Source organism: Delphinapterus leucas, chromosome 10 (genome assembly GCF_059928025.1).
Source record: "Delphinapterus leucas isolate spDelLeu-1000000601 "Yukka" chromosome 10, BTC_Dleu_Yukka2, whole genome shotgun sequence".
Lineage (NCBI taxonomy): Eukaryota > Metazoa > Chordata > Mammalia > Artiodactyla > Monodontidae > Delphinapterus > Delphinapterus leucas.
The window spans coordinates 41,334,844-41,351,654 of NC_143138.1; the positions used below are offsets into that span (position 1 = coordinate 41,334,844).

Below are 16,811 nucleotides of genomic sequence, written 5' to 3' on the forward strand. Positions count from 1 at the left end.
CGGAGCTTATGCTCAGGACCCATGCAAGTCTTGAGAGGGGTGGCAGGGGCAGGGCTTAGGCTCAGCGTGCCTGGAGGTGGCCTCAGAGGGTGGAGGTTCAGGCCTGGCTCTCCAGCAGGCTCCTTGGGGCCCAACTGCATGGGGGGAAATGCTGGACCCGTTCCTTTCCCATCCTCCAATCCCCCAAAAGTCTATCCCCATCTCCGCTAATTCTCTTGCTGTAAGTGGGCCCCTCTGAGCGTGGGAACCCCTTCCCTCCCCCATTCACCCCTCAGGGGTGCCGGCCCTGTCCCACCTCCACTTCTCCTCCTCCCCTCCCTCCCGAGTCCTACCCAGTCGTGCGGGGGTTCCTCCTATCCCCTTAGGTGTCCAAGGTCCCCCACCAGTGCCTGGTAGGTGCCCTAGTTGTGAGGAGACGTGAACTCTGTGTCCTCCTACTCTGCCATCTTGACTCCCCCTGTCATCTTTCTTCTTCCCACACTTCATATGCTTGGAAGTTCTAATCCTTCAGGATTTACAGCTGGCTAGCAGTAAAAGTGGGAACATGAGACCTTGCTCGGGGTCTCATGCTTCACAGAACCTTAGCATAAAACTCTCTATTAGAGTATCAGGGATTTGACCAGCTAATAAAGCCTTTGATTTACAATTTGCTATTACATTTATGGGTAGAGCTGTCCTGAGGGCATCTCAGCATATTTGGTAAGGCATAATTCAAGTATTCCAGGCTCACCTGGTCAATTACCATCATAATCCCATATTACGCATCCATCAAAGCATGTGTTCCTTTAGGGAAATGAAGGAGAAAAAAATTCTATTGTATCTTTTCATTCAATGAAGTAGTGTGTGTGTGTGTGTGTGTGTGTGTGTGTGTGTATAAAATATATATACATATTTATTTTGGCTAATCAGTAATTTTTAAGGAATTCCAGATACACTTTTTGTTTAACTGTTTATTTCCTCTCTTTTGTCCACATGCACATATGTGGAATTATAAAATTCTCTCTTGGCCACATGTATCAAATATCAACTTTATCAATTTCATCATGAACTCTTTCTTAGATGGTTAGAATTTCCTCTTCTTGTGTGCTCAAGCATTACAATGTTGATTTGATTCTTCCTGACATTACAGTGGATTGTTTCCCTGTCACTCCACCCAGGTTTTACATTTCTTGAGGACAAGAAACATGTCTGTTTCATCTTGCACTGTCCACAATATTGGGCCATAGAGCGTGATGCTAATTAAATGATAATGCACTTACAGACCACTTTGGCAAAAAAGGAGTCTTGCTCTCCTTAGTTATCAAATTTTTTTTTTCCAGTTTCTTTTTAGCAGAAGATCTTGCCTTGTTCTAAACTGAGTTTAGTGAAGCCACACAACTGGAACTTCCTCATTCCCCTCTATCACCCCAAACCTTCCTATTTCATTCATGTATCTGAAAAAGTTTTTCTCTTTTTATTGCCATGTGTGACAATTATTTGGATTCCGATCAACATTTGGAGAGTAATTTCTCTTTTCTTGTCCTTTTTATCTTCAATTTATCCTAAGTACAGTTGACTTTCACTTGACTCAGAAACTTAGGAAGATCTTTTCTAGCTTAAAAGCAATTTTTCCTTAGTGTTGCTTTTCTCTCAAGAGAGAGTCTCATCTTTTCCCTTGTTTTCACTTCCAAAATTCACGAAGCACTGCTTACATCTCCTGCCTTCATTTTCTCATTTTAATCCACTCTTTACCTTTTTGAAATATTGCTTCTACCTTTAACACTCTGTTCCATTGAAGGTTTTTGGTGCCCCATTACTTATAAAACGCAATAATGCTTTCTTTTCTTTTATCCTTTTAGCCATTTTTGCAGCATTTTATTCTTTTGAGAATCCTCTCTCCATGTTTTTTTTTTTTTTTTTTTTCTTCCCCCTGTCTTGCTTTACAGGAAATCCTCTTCAGGCAATTCTCAGTCTCTTCAATTTCTTCTCTGGTAATCCTTTCCCTAACTCCTCATAAGGTCCATGCTTCAAAATGCTGTCTACTATCTTCTTTATTTACACACTCTCTGTAGGCAATGTGAACGACCCCATCGGCATGGAGATCTATTAGTCACAGCAGGCCAGGGACAGTGCTATATGAGGATAGTAAGATCCATGATAAACCATCTGCCCAGTTCTTCTAAGACCACATACCTTTTTCTCCTAGCCGGTTTCCATGTACCTAAACTGCTGCCAGTGATTCCGCAGGTAAACAGTTCTTGAGTGGTAACTACTTTATGAAAGTATTCTACCCAGCACCTAATGACACAAAGCCTCTCTGTCTTGATTGGTTATCCATGTGAGGAGTTTCCAATCCTGGGGAGGCCAGAAAGGTATCTCTATTATTCATGAATATTTTTGACTAAGTTGTGTGTGGGCAAGCCCCATTCTGAAGAGGTGGACGATTTTTCTGTCTCGCTTGTTTTCTTCCAGAATGGGTTCTAGCTGGGTTCCCTGGGTGGTGGCTTTGTTAGTGACGGTAATCAGGCTGGATTCCTCCATGACTCAAGGCAGAGATGCTCCAGGTAAGGACACAGTGATTTCTTTCATGTGTACATGCAAAAACTGGCGTGGGGGAGGAAGGCCTTTCCCTACAGGTCCAGGCTCCAGTCCAGACCGGAAGGGGCTTCTAGGTTCAAAGAGAGTCTTCTTCCCTTTGACAGGAAATTATTCCTTCCCTCTTTACCACATGCAATGGACCGGCAGGAAAAGGGTCTTCCTGTCCCACAGCCACAGATTCAAGGAGTCCGGAGGCAGGAAAAAGGGAAACATTGCTTGCTTAGGGTCCTTATGGTACTAATGTCAGTCTGGAGAACTGTAATAAATGGAGGCAGTCTGAGAATAGCTGCTATCCTTCAGCCAGGATTTTGATGATTGTGACTGTTTCCGTATGTATCCAATTGAGGTATATGTGAATAAAAGAACTTGGAAACGAAGGTTGCTTCATTTGACATTCTTAAGCCCCTATAATATGGTCAGGTTGTACGAAGCGATCTTGAGAAATGAGAGAAATTGAATGTATTAGAAATTGTATTAGGACATGGCTCAAACCCGTGTCCCCTGCACTGGCAGGCAGATTCTTAACCACTGCGCCACCAGGGAAGTCCCCCACCTTTTTTTTTTTTTCAGATGTAAATGTACTTTTTATTAAATCAGAAAAAGATACAGTACACATGGTATCAGTCAATCATATGGCTACTTTGGATTACATTTTAATATACTCATCGTCCTATGTACTCCTCTGTACAAGTATTAAAAAAAAACTCAGGTATTTGAATAATCTTCTGTACATTTTTATTATTAACGGGGGTTATAGGGAGGGTATACATGTATTAGATGTATTAGAATGTATTAGAAATTGAATGCCTGTCCTCGCGTTACCAGGTACATGTATTTACTGCTGTTATTTTTCTAGCTGAGGAGTTAAGCTATGCAAACATGAAGTGATATTACATTCTGAAAACATATTTATCAGAAGAGAACAGGATATAACATGCTAAAAAACAGAACCCCTTTGAACGTCAAAGTCTCATTAAACACAAAAGAGGAACAAACCTAGGGGTGTGGAGGGTGGGTGTGAGGAGATCATTCTTCTTGGAGAATAGAAACCTCTCTGAGCTTATAATATCCACTGAACAACAACAACACATGCACAGTCAGTAAGATCTAAACTCTGACACAGATCTGACTGAAAACTAACTTTTAAAATATTTTTATTTAGAATGTAAGACAAAATAGAGATTTGGAGGTTAGAGCATTGTTTGAAATTAGCTGAGTTCGAGATGAGTCTGGCTGACCCAGGAAGGATGCTGCTGTCCTGACACTGAGTCCAATAGTTCCTCTGAACGTAGAAATGAAGGAAAATCTACTACTCGAGATCAATAACAATTATCCTTCAAGTCTCAACTGAAATGCCATTTCTTCAGGGAGATCTTTCCTGATCAACTTACATTATTAACCCATTTGAATGTCCTTTTATATTGTTCTCAAGTGCACAGAATGGAGTTAATATTCCCCAGTGACTTCATAGCACCTTGTAATCACTGATCAGAACAAGGACGCTCTCCTCTCTTCCCTTGTCTCCATTCTCACTCCCTCCCTTCCATTCTAATGTGTCTGGTATGTCTTTAAGTATGAGGGTGGCTTTTAGGAAGATGTAGCATTGTTTTCCTGTGTGTATTTTAAAAAATTTTTTTTTTTTGGAGTGTAACTGCTTTACAATATTGTGATAGTTTCTACTGTACAACGAAATGAGTCAGCTATATGTATACATATATCCCCTTCCTCTTAGACCTCCCTCCCACCCCCGATCCCACCCATCTAGGTCATCACAGAGCACTGAGCTGATCTTCTTGTGCGTTATAGCATGTTCCCACTAGCTATCTATTTTACACATGGTTGTATATATGTTATTCCTAATCTCCCAATTCGTCCCACCCTCTCCTTCTCCTCCGTTTCTACATGTCTGTTCTCTACGTCTGCATCTCTACTCCTGCCCTGCAAATAGGTTCATCTGTACCATTTTTCTAGATTCCATGTACATGTGTTAATATATGATATTTATTTTTCTCTTTCTGGCTTACTTCACTCTGTATGACAAACCCTAGGTCCATCTACATCTCTGCAAATGATCCAGTTTCGTTCCTTTTCATGGCTGAGTAATATTCCATTGTATATACGTACCACATCTTCTTTATCCATTCATCTGTCGATGGACATTTAGGTTGTTTCCATGTCCTGGCTATTGTAAATAGTGCTGCAATGAACATTGGGGTGCATGTGTCCTTTTGAATTATGGTTTTCTCAGGGTATATGCCCAGTCGTGGGATTGCTGGGTCATATGGTATTTCTAGTTTTAGTTTTTTAAGGAACCTCCATCCTGTTCTCGATAGAGGCTGTATCAATTTACATTCCCACCAGCAGTGCAAGGAGGTTCCTTTTCTCCACACCCTCTTCAGCATTTATTAATTGTAGATTTTTTGATGATGGCCATTCTTACCGGTGTGAGGTGATACCTCATTGTAGTTTTGATTTGCATGTCTCCAATAATTAGTGATATTGATCAGCCTTTCGTGTGCCTCTTGGCCATCTGTATGTCTACTTTGGTGAAATGTCTACTTTGGTGAAATATCTATTTAGGTCTTCTGCCCATTTTTGATTGGGTTTTTTGTTTTTTTTTTTTGATATTGAGCTGCATGAGCTGTTTGTGTATTTTGGAGATTAATCATTCGTCTGTTGCTTTGTTTGCAAGTATTTTCTCCCATTCTGAAGATTGTCTTTTCATCTTGTTTATGGTTTCCTTTGCTCTGCAAAAGCTTTTAAGTTTTATCAGGTCCCATTTGTTTTTATTTTCCTTACACTAGGAGATGGGGTCAAAAAAGATCTTGCTGTGGCTTATGTCAAAGAGTGTTTTTCCTATGTTTTCCTCTAAGAGTTTTCTAGTGTCCAGTCTTACATTTATGTCTTTAATCCATTTGGAGTGTATTTTTGGGTATGGTGTTAGGGAGTGTTCTAATTTCATTCTTTTACATGTAGCTGTCCTGTTTTCCCAGCACCACTTATTGAAGAGATTGTCTTTCCTCCACTGTATGTTCTTACCTCCTTTGCCATAGTTTAGGTGACCATAGGTGCGTGGGTTTATCTCTGGGCTTTCTATCCTGTTCCACTGATCTATATTTCTGTTTTTGTGCCAATACAATACTGTCTTAATTAATGTAGCTTTGTAGTATAGTTTGAAGTTGGAGAGCCTGATTCCTCCAGCTCTGCTTTTCTTTCTCAAGATTGCTTTGGCTATTCAGGGTCTTTTGTTTTCCATACAAATTGTAAAATCTTTTTTTCTAATTCTGTGAAAAATGCCATTGGTAATTTGATAGGGATTGCATTGAATCTGTAGATCGCTTTGGGTAGTATGTTCATTTTCACAATATTGATTCTTCCCATCTAAGAACATGGTATATCTCTCCATCTGTTTGTGTCAGGTTTGATTTCTTTCATCAGTGTTTTATAGTATTCTGAGTACAGGTCTCTTGCCTCCTTAGGTAGGTTTATCCCTATGTATTTTATTCTTTGTGTTGCGATGGTAAATGAGATTGTTTCCTTAATTTCTCTTTCTGATTTTTCATTGTTAGTGAATAGGAATGCAAGAGATTTCTGTGCATTAATTTTGTATCCTGCAACTTTACCAAATTCATTGATTAGCCCTAGTAGTTTTCTGGTGGCAACTTTAGGATTTTCTATGTATAGTATCATGTCATCTGCAAACAGTGACAGTTTTACTTCTTTTCCATTTTGTATTCCTTTTATTTCTTTTTCTTCTCTGATTGCCATGGCTAGGACTTCCAAAACTATGTTGAATAATAGTGGTGAGAGTGGACATCCTTGTCTGGTTTCTGATCTTAGTGGAAAGGCTTTCAGTTTTTCACCATTGAGAATGATGTTTGCCGTGGGTTTGTCATATATGGCCTTTATTATTCAGTGAGCCAAAAAGTGCCTTTCGTTTTTTAAGTAAAAATAAAAGGCACATTTTTCATTTTCACCAAGAACTTTATTGAACAACTTATTCACCATTTTTTTTACACTACCTTCTGCCAGTTTTCAGGCAACTTCATAATTCCATCTTCCCAAAACTTTTTATATTTTTGAGCAAGGAGCTGTTTCGGGTGCCTTGTACGGTCTTCCAGGGAATTGAATTTTTTTTCATTAAGAGAATATTGTAAAAACCAAAATACATGGAAATCCGAAGGTGCAATATCTGGTCAATACAGCAGATGAATCAGAACTTCCCAGTGAAGCTGTAACAGTTTCTGCCTGGTCATCAAAGAAACATGAGGTCCTGCATTATCCTGATGGAAGATTATGTGTTTTCTGTTGATAATTCTGGAAGCTTTTCATCGAGTGCTGCTTTCAGTTGGTCTAATTGGGAGCAGTACTTGTTGGAATTAATCGTTTGGTTTTCTGCAAGGAGCTCATAATAGAGGACTCCCTTCCAATCCCACCATATACACAGCATCACCTTCTTTGGATGAAGACCGGCCTTTGGTGTGGTTGTTGGATGTTCATTTCGCTTGCCCCACGATCTCTTCCTTTCCACATTATTGTATAGTAACCACTTTTCTTCGCCAATCACAATTTGTTTTAAAAATGGAACGCTTTCATTATGTTTCAGTAGAGAATCACATGCACAAATGTGGTCAAGAACGTTTTTTCCGCTTAACTTACAGAGAACCCAAACATCAAAGCCATTAACGTGACCAAGCTGGTGCAAATGATTTTCAGTGCTTGATTTGGATATTTTGAGTATGTCGGCTGTCTCCTGCATGGTATAACGCTGACTGTTCTCAATTACTGTTTTAATTTGATCGCTATCAACTTCAACTGGTCTACCCGACAGTGGAGCATTGTCCAGCAAGAAATCTCCAGTACAAAACTTTGTGAACCACTTTTGACACGTTTGATCAGTTACAGCACCTTCTCCATACATTGCACAAATCTTTTTGTGCGTTTCAGTTGCGTTTTTACCTTTCTTGAAATAGTAAAGCCTAATATGTTGAAAATGTTGCTTTTTTCTTCCATCTTCAATATTAAAATGGCTACACAAATATTCACCAATTTTGATAATTTTTTAAAAATGTATGCTGATATGACAGCTGTCGTATACAATCTAACAAAATTGTTTTGAATGAAGTTAAAGACAACTAAGTTCTACTAGAGCCATATTACAGAAAAAAACACACAAACCTTTTAGCCCACCCAATATGTTGAGGTAGATTCCCTCTATGCCCATTTTCTGGAGAGTTTTTTTTTTTTTTTTATCATAAATGTGTGTTGAATTTTGTCAAAAGATTTTTCTACATCTATTGAGATGATCATATGGTTTATTTATTTATTTGTTTGTTTGTTTATTTTTGGCTGCATTGGGTCTTTGTTGCTGCGTGCAGGCTTTCTCTAGTTGTGGTGAGTGGGGGCTACTCTTCATTGCGGTGTGCGGGCTTCTCATTGTGGTGGCTTGTCTTGTTGCAGAGCACGGGCTCTAGGCACACAGGCTTCAGTAGTTGTGGCACGCAGGCTCTGTAGTTGTGGATCACGGGCTTAGTTACTCTGCTGCATGTGGGATCTTCCTGGACCAGGGCTCGAACCCATGTCTCCTGCATTGGCAGGTGGATTCTTAACCACTGAGCATCCAGGGAAGCCTGATAATATGGTTTTTATTCCTTAATTTGTTAATATGGTGTATCACATTTATTGATTTGCGTATATTGAAGAATCCTTGCATTCCTGGGACAAATCCCACTTGATCATGGTGTATGATCCTTTTAATGTGTTGTTGGATTCTGTTCGCTAGTACTTTGTTGAGGATTTTTGTGACTATGTTCATCAGAGATATTGGTCTGTAAGTTTCTTTTTGTGTGTGTGATATCTTTGTCTGGTTTTGGTATCAGGGTGATGGTGGCCTCATAGAACGAATTTAGGAGTGTTCCTCCCTCTGAAATCTTTTGGAAGAGTTTGAGAAGTATAGGTGTCAGCTCTTCTCTAAATGTTTGATAGAATTCGCCTGTGAAGCCAACTCGTCCTGGACTTTTGTTTGTTGGAAGACTTTTAATCACAGTTTTAATTTCATTACTTGTGATAGGTCTGTTTATATTTTCTATTTCTTCCTGGTTCAGTCTTAGAAAATTGTACCTTTCTAAGAATTTGTCCATTTCTTCCAGGTTGTCCATTTTATTGGCATATAGTTGTTTGTAGTAGTCTCTTATAATCCTTTGTATTTCTGTGGTGTCAGTTGTAATTCTCCTTTTTCATTTCTCATTTTATTGATTTGCATCCTCTCCTTTTTTTTCTTGATGAGTCTGGCTAAATGTGTATCAATTTTGTTTATCTTCTCAAAGAACCAACTTTTAGTTGTATTGACATTGCTATTGTTTTCTTCGTTTCTATTTCATTTATTTCTGCTCTGATCTTTATGATTTCTTTCCTTCTACTGACTTGGGTTTTCTTTGTTCTTCTGTCTCTAGTTGCTTTAGGTGTAAGGTTAGATTTTTCATTTGAGGTTTTTCTTGTTTCTTGAGGTGAGATTGAATTGCTATAAACTTTCCTCTTAGGAAGTCTTTTGCTGTGTCCCATAGGTTTTGGGTCGTCGTGTTTTCGTTGTCATTTATTTCTATGTTTTTTTTTTTTCGGTACGCGGGCCTCTCACTGTTGTGGCCTCTCCCACTGCGGAGCACAGGCTCGGGACACGCAGGCTCAGCGGCCATTGCTCATGGGCCCAGCTGCTCCGCGGCATGTGAGATCTTCCCGGACCGGGGCATGAACCCATGTCCCCTGCATCGGCAGGTGGACTCTCAACCACTGCGCCACCAGAGAAGCCCTTTCTATGTATTTTTAAATTTCCTCTGTGATTTCTGCAGTGATCTCTTGGTTATTTAGTAGTGCACTATTTAGTCTCCATCTATTTGTGCTTTTTACAGTTTTTTTTTCCTGTAATTGATTTCTAATCTCATAGTGTTGTGGTCGGAAAAGATGCTTGATACGATTTCAATTTTCTTAAATTTTTGAGGCTTGACTTGTGACCCAAGATGTGATCTACCCTGGAGAATGTTCCATGTGAACCTGAGAAGAAAGTGTAATCTGCCGCTTTAGGTGGAATGTCCTGTAATATCAATCAAATCTATCTGGCCTATTGTGTCCTTTAAAGCTTGTGTTTCCTTATTTATTTTCTGTCTGGATGATCTGTCCATTGGTGTAAGTGGGGTGTTAAAGTCCCCCACTATTACTGTGTGTTACTGTTGACTTCCTCTTTTATGGCTGTTAGCATTTGCCTTATGTATTGAGGTGCTCCTATGTTGGGAGGATATTTAAATCATATTTATTTTATTTAAATCATAAATATTTATAATTGTTATATCTTCTTCTTGGATTGATCCCTTGGTCATTATGTAGTGTCCTTCATTATCTCTTGTAACAGTCTTTATTTTAAAGTCTATTTTATCTGATATGAGTGTTGCTACTCCAGCTTTCTTTTGATTTCCATTTGCATGGGATATCCTTTTCCATCCCCTCACTTTCAGTCTGTATGTGTCCCTAGATCTGAAGTGGGTCTCTTGTAGACAGCACATATATGGATCTTGTTTTAGTATCCATTCAGTCAGTCTGAGTCTTTTGGTTAGGGCATTTAATCCATTTACATTCAAGGTAATTATCAATATGTATGTTCCTACTGCAGTTTCCTTAATTGTCTTGGGTTTGTTTTTGTGGGTCTTTTTCTTCTCTCGTGCTTCCCACTTAGAGAAGTTCCTTTAGCATTTGTTGTAAAGCTGGTTTGGTGGTGTTGAATTCTCTTAGCTTTTGCTTGTCTGAAAAGCTTTTGACTTCTCCATCGAATCTGAATGAGATCCTTGCTGGGTAGAGTGATCTTTGTTGTAGGTTTTTCTCTTTCATCACTTTAAATATGTCCTGCCACTCCCTTCTGGCCTGCAGACTTTCTGATGAAAAATCAGCTGATAACCTTATGGGGATTCCCCTGTATGTTATTTTTTGTTTTCCCTTGCTGCTTTAAAATTTTTTCTTTTTATTTAATTTTTGTTAGTTTGATTAATATGTGTCTTGGTGTGTTTCTCCTAGGGTTTATCCTGTATGGGACTCTCTGTGTTTTCTGAACTTGGGTGGCTATTTCCTTTTCCATGTTAGGGAAGTTTTTGACTATAATCTCTTCAAATATTTTCTCAGACCCTTTCTTTTTGTTTTCTTCTGAGACTTTTTTTTTTTTTTTCGGTACGCGGGCCTCTCACTGCTGCGGCCTCCCCTGCCGCGGAGCACAGGCCCCGGATGCGCAGGCCCAGTGGCCATGGCCCATGGGCCCAGCCGCTCCGCGGCACGTGGGATCCCCCCGGACTGGGGCACGAACCCACGTCCCCCGCATCGGAAGGCGGACCCCCAACCACTATGCCACCAGGAATGCCCCTTCTGAGACTTTTATAATTCGAATATTGGTGTATTTCATGTTGTCCCAGACGTCTCTGAGACTGTTTTCAATTCTCTTCATTCTTTTTCCTTTATTATGTTCCTTGGCAGTTATTTCCACCATTCTATCTTCAAGCTCACTTATTTGTTCTTCTGCCTCAGTTTTTGTGTTATTGATTCCTTCTATTGTATTTTTTATTTCAGTTACTGTGTTGTTCATCTTTGTTTATTCTTTAGTTCTTCTGGGTCTTTGTTAAACATTTCTTGTATTTTCTCGATCCATGCCTGAATTCTATTTCCAAGATTCTGAATCATCTTTACTATCATTACTCTGAATTCTTTTTCAGGTAGGTTGCCTATTTCCTCTTCATTTAGTTGGTCTTGTTGGTTTTTATCTTGCTCCTTCATCTGTAAGATATGTTTTTATTGTCTCATTTTTTTTTTTTTTTTTTGGAGGGGTGGGACTGTGTTCCTGTCTTATTGGTGGTTTGGCCTGAGGCTTCCAGTCCTGGAGTTTGTAGGCTGTTGGGTAGAGCTGGGTCTTGGTGCTGAGATGAGGACCTCTGGGAGACCTCACTCTGATTAATATTCCCTGGGGTCTGAGGCTGTCTGTTCATCCAGCGATTTGGACTCAGTGCTCCCACCATAGGAGCTGACCCCTGACCCCTGGCCTGGGAACCAAGATCCTGCAAGCTGCACAGGGTGGCAAAAAAATAAAAAAGGGCAGAAAGTAACAAAGAGTAAACAATAATAAAAGATTAGAAAACTAACAGATATGTTAGAAAAAATAAAATATAAATGAAACAACAACCAGTAGGTAAAACAGAATCACAGTAGCAAAAATATAGGGAAAAAAAGGCCGGAAAAGGCCTTGGCTATGTGGGGTGGGGCTTAGGCATGGGCATCGTTTAGGTGGGGGCGGGGCCTTATGCTTAAGCCCTTGGGGTGGGGGGTGGGAATTAGGCTCAGTGCCGTTGGAGGGGCCCTGATGTGCCTCTGGCCTCAGAGTAGGGATGATCAGGCCTGAGACCTTAGCAGGCTCCCCATTCACCTTTACTCTTTTTCCCCTACCCCCTCTCTCCCACACCCTTAGGACCCACATGGCAGGAGGGGTCCCCAGATGGTGGAGGACTCAGGGCCCGAGTGGGCAGGAGAAATGCTATCCACGTTCCCCTGAGTCCTCTGAAACTCCAAGGGTCCCTTCAGGCACAGGAACCCCTCCCCTCCCCCAGCCACCCCTCAGGGGCACTGGTTCCCTCCAACCTCCACTTCTCTTTCCCCCTCGCTCTCCCCCATGTCCTCCCCAGTCACTTGGGGGTTCCTTCTATCCCCTTGGGTGTCAAGGTCCCCCACCAGCCTCTGGTATGTGCCCTAGTTGTGGGGAGACACGAACTCCACATCCTCCAAGTCCGCCATCTTGACTCCGCTCCCTCCTGTATTTTTAAATTTTAATAAATGTCATTGTGTGATGAATCACATTCTGTTTCTTTTCTTACCTAACACAATGCTTTTGAGCTCCACCTCGGTGTTGGTGTTCATGAATCCAAACCTGTCTTTATTGATAGGGAAGCAGATCAGGGAGGGGAGGTGTCTGTTTCTATGTAAAATGAACTAGAACTTAAGTGAATTGAGACCAATCCAGGTCCATTTACCAGTTTGTCTCTTAAAATTGTCCAGGGGCTTCCCTGGTGGCGCAGTGGTTGAGAGTCCGCCTGCCGATGCAGGGGACACGGGTTCGTGCCCCGGTCCGGGAAGATCCCACATGCTGCGGAGCGGCTGGGCCCGTGAGCCATGGCCGTTGAGCCTGCACGTCTGGAGCCTGTGCTCCGCAACAGGAGAGGCCACAACAGTGAGAGGCCCGCGTACCGCAAAAAAAAAAAAAAAAAAAAAAAAATTGTCCAGATCTTCAAATCTAAGACAACTATCACCACCTTAGTTTGTTTGGGTTGCTATGACAAATGCCACAGATTGTGTTGCTTATAAACAACAGGAATTTATTTCTCAAAGTTCTGGAGGCTGGGAAGTCCGAGATCAAGGCTGCAGCATGGTTGTGTTCTGGGAAAGGCTTTCTTTCTGGTTCAGAGCGGGCACCTTCTCTCTGTGCCATCACATGGTGGAAGGGGCTGGGGAGCTCTCTGGAACCTCTTTTCTAGGGACACTAATCCCTTTCATCAGGAATCCATGCTCCTGACCTAAGTACCTCCCCCAACACTGCCGACTAATACCATTACCCTTGGGGGTTGGGGTTTCAGCATGTGAATGGAGGGCACACAAACATCCAGACCACAATACACAATCATACTTTTTCTTACCTATGAAGACTGATTAAATAGCTTTGGGAAATTAAATTGTTTTGGAGAACATGCCAATTAGAAAAGAGTTACATTGTATGAAAGTCAGTATAGATTTCAAACTAATCACTATCAATACTAATAAGGTACTTTGAAAGTGGAAAATCATAATGGAGAATGGATTTGCATTTTTACTTATTTATTTTTAAAAATATTTATTTATTTATTTATTTTTGTCTGCGTTGGGTCTTCGTTGCTGCACACGGGCTTTTTCTAGTTGCAGCGCGCGGACTTCTCATTGTGGTGGCTTCTCCTGTTGCGGAGCACAGGCTCTAGGCGTGCGGGCTTCAGTAGTTGTAGCACACGGGCTCAGTAGTTATGGCTCGTGGGATCTAGAGTGCAGGCTCAGTAGTTGTGGCGCACAGGCTTAGTTGCTCCGTGGCATGTGGGATCTTCCTGGAACAGGGCTCAAACCCATGTCCCCTGCATTGGCAGAGAGATTCTTAACCACTATGTCACCAGGGAAGTCCCTAAAATTTATTTTTTATTGAAGTATGGTTGAATCACAATGTTGTGTTCATTACTGCTGTACAGCAAAGTGACTCAGTTATACATTCTTTTTCATATTCTTTTCCATTATGGTTTATCACAGGATATTGAAGGATTTGGATTTTTTAATTCATTCTTCAGTGGAAGTGTTTACTATAAAAGTTTCCAGAAAAGGTTTAAGTTAACCCTATACTCACCATATTATTACAACCACTAGAACTGTGCATACAGGGCCAATGATGATGATGGTGATAAAAGGCATCTTCAAGTCATGAGTTAAGACTATTTTACCCAACATAGATAGAGGTAATGAGGTCATTACCTTACTAGAGCCAACAGAGGGGATGAGGTCTCTGAGTAATCGTGCAAAGGAAAATGTCCAGAAGCAAATTCATTAAAAAAAAATTTTTTTTTTGCCTATGCCACCTGGAATCTTAGTTCCCCAATCAGGGATTGAACCTGTGCCTCCTGCAGTGGATGCACAGAGTCTTAACCACTGGACCACCAGGGAAGTCCCCAGAAGAAAATTCTTGAGAAAACCCATAGTGAGTGGAAAGTAGAAGGGGAGTTTATTTCACACCTACTATGAACCTACTCTGCATTTCTTTACCCCACCTCCATCCTCCTTTCACTTTACTCCAGAAGGAATATATAGAATTAACCTACTAACGGCAAGAATACTATTGAACTACTCCATACAGGGCTGGGAATTCTTGGGCTTCTGAAAGCTTGGCTTGGAGAAACTTAGCACAGTGTCTGGCAAAATGCAAACAGTCTATAAATATTGGTCAAAGGAATGAATATTTGTTGAATGAAAGTTTATGTCTCTGGACACATTCTGACTTGCTTCTTTGGGTTACAGGTCTCCTGTTTGGCTGGCCTGGTAGGCTGGACCTCAGGCTTCTTTCAAAGAAGAATGGATGTCTCTTTGCTAAGAGGAACCAGGGTGGGGCCCAGGGGAGCAGAGGCTACTTTGGCCGATTTACTGAGGTCAAAGGCCTCTTCTCCAATCAATGTGGTCTGGCATAATAAACCAGGTATGGGTTTCCTAACTGGGGCTGGTTCATAGTCTTTTTTTTGGTTTTCTAGAAGATTTTGTGATTCAGGCAAAGGCTGACTGTTACTTCACCAATGGGACAGAAAATGTGCAGTTTGTGGTCAGATTCATCTTTAACCTGGAGGAGTATGCACGTTTTGACAGCAACTTGGGGATGTTTGTGGCCTTGACGGAGCTGGGCCAGCCTGACGCTGAGCTGTGGAACAATCGGCCCGATATACTGGCAAGGAGTAGAGCCTCTGTGGATGCGCTCTGCAGACACAACTACAAGCTGGGTGCACCCTTCACTGTGGGGAGAAAAGGTGAGGTGTAAGGTGGGGACTGCAGGGATTCAGGAATCTCCCCCGTGTGAGCCTGGCTGTGGCTCTTCTTCCTTGTACTGGGCAGTTTCCTGCTTCAGGATAGATGGGTCAGGAGCAGGGGAGTCTGTATATGTTCTGTCCTCAATTGTGACTCACCCGCTATCCTCAGGGGTCAGTTCATGGTGGTCTTGGGTCCCAGACCCCCAGTTCTCAGGGACTTTAAGGGCTAGTGTCTTCCCAAATACAAGGGGCAATTGTGGGCATGTGATAAAGCCTAAATCCTCCTTGCGACACTAACATACCCAGCGTTTGAGTCTTTGGGGGTGAGATTTTCCCACATTTCCAGTTTCTACTTGGGTGATTTGGGAAAGAAATATGGGGCTGAGATAACCTTTAATGAAACTCCTGTGTTGGCTTTGTGGATTTCCTTCACCATGTCTCATTTCTTCTCTCCCCCGCTAGTGCAACCAGAGGTGACCGTGTATCCAGAGAGGATCCCAGCCTTGCAGCACCACAATCTGCTGCTTTGCTCTGTGACAGGTTTCTATCCAGGGGACATCAAGATCACGTGGTTCCGGAATGGGCAGGAACAGAGAGAGGGGGTCATGTCCACTGGCCTCATTAGGAATGGAGACTGGACCTTTCAGACAATGGTGATGCTGGCAATGACTCCTGAACTTGGAGAGGTCTACACCTGCCTTGTTGATCATCCCAGCCTGCTGAGCCCTGTTTCTGTGGAGTGGAGTGAGAATCAGCTTATACTTTCTGGACAAAACTCGGCTCAATCTGACACAAGACCTGTGTTACCTCTGTGTTCATCTTGGCTTCAACACTAGCTCTTCTTGCCTCTGATCTGAGGGAGTCATAGAAATTGGGGTCTTTGGGTTGGGGTGGGAAAAAACATGGCTATCCTTGGATCTTCCAAGAAATATGGAGGTGTAATCACCTTGTCACTTACTTCCAACTTTGGGAACTACTGTCCTCTAATGCTTTGGTCTTGGCATTTAGGGGGGCATTATTATTGGCTATAAGGTTCATTAACAGAAACTCCATGAGTACAAACCTTGGCTTCAAAGATGTAGTCCTTCCCTAGATAGCACTGGATTGGTGTCCAGCACAGGTTCTGGGATTTCAGGAAGGTACACCAAATATTGGGAGCTTTTGGCTCACTTTAATACATGTTTTCCGTAGGAGCTCAGTCTGAATATTCTTGGAGAAAGATGCTGAGTGGAATTGCAGCCTTCCTGGTCGGGCTAGTCTTCCTTCTGGTGGGGATCGTCATCCACACCAGGGCTCGGAAAGGTAATGAGCTCTGAGGAGTACCCCTGCCCCCTGCCCCCTGGCTTTCCCCACTTCCCACTTTTCCTAACGTCTAAGGTGCAAGGCAGGGAGGGCTGATCATACCTCTCAGGGATCACTGGGATAGTTTTTTCCTGAAGCCAGAAACATTCCGGAGGGTAATTGGAGATGGACTTCGGATACTCTGGGTCATCCTCCATCGCTCAGGATAATCACAACATTTGGTTCTAACTGGGGCATCCTATTTCTTGCTTTTTTATTGTAGGACGTGTGGAGACTCTGTTGTCTGGTGCTGAGGTAATGTTTCCTTCCTTAGCTTTTGGTGCCAGATCATTCACC

General features: G+C 41.9%; 1 protein-coding gene across 2 annotated transcripts in view; it reads left to right on the top strand.

The window, feature by feature from the left end:
- The window catches only part of LOC115801463 (HLA class II histocompatibility antigen, DO beta chain), a 19,977-nt gene continuing 3,166 nt past the window's right edge, over nt 1-16,811 (top strand). The window contains exons 1-5 of one of the 2 annotated variants that reach the window (XM_089918909.1): nt 1-2,543; nt 14,904-15,173; nt 15,714-15,917; nt 16,365-16,475; nt 16,738-16,769. In XM_089918909.1, coding sequence (XP_089775035.1) covers nt 2,453-2,543; nt 14,904-15,173; nt 15,714-15,917; nt 16,365-16,475; nt 16,738-16,769 — 708 coding nt within the window. In that variant the 5' untranslated portion in view covers nt 1-2,452. Of the gene's footprint in view, nt 2,544-14,903; nt 15,174-15,635; nt 15,918-16,364; nt 16,476-16,737; nt 16,770-16,811 lie in introns of both variants that reach the window. The other variant, XM_022581557.3, reaches the window with a different exon arrangement.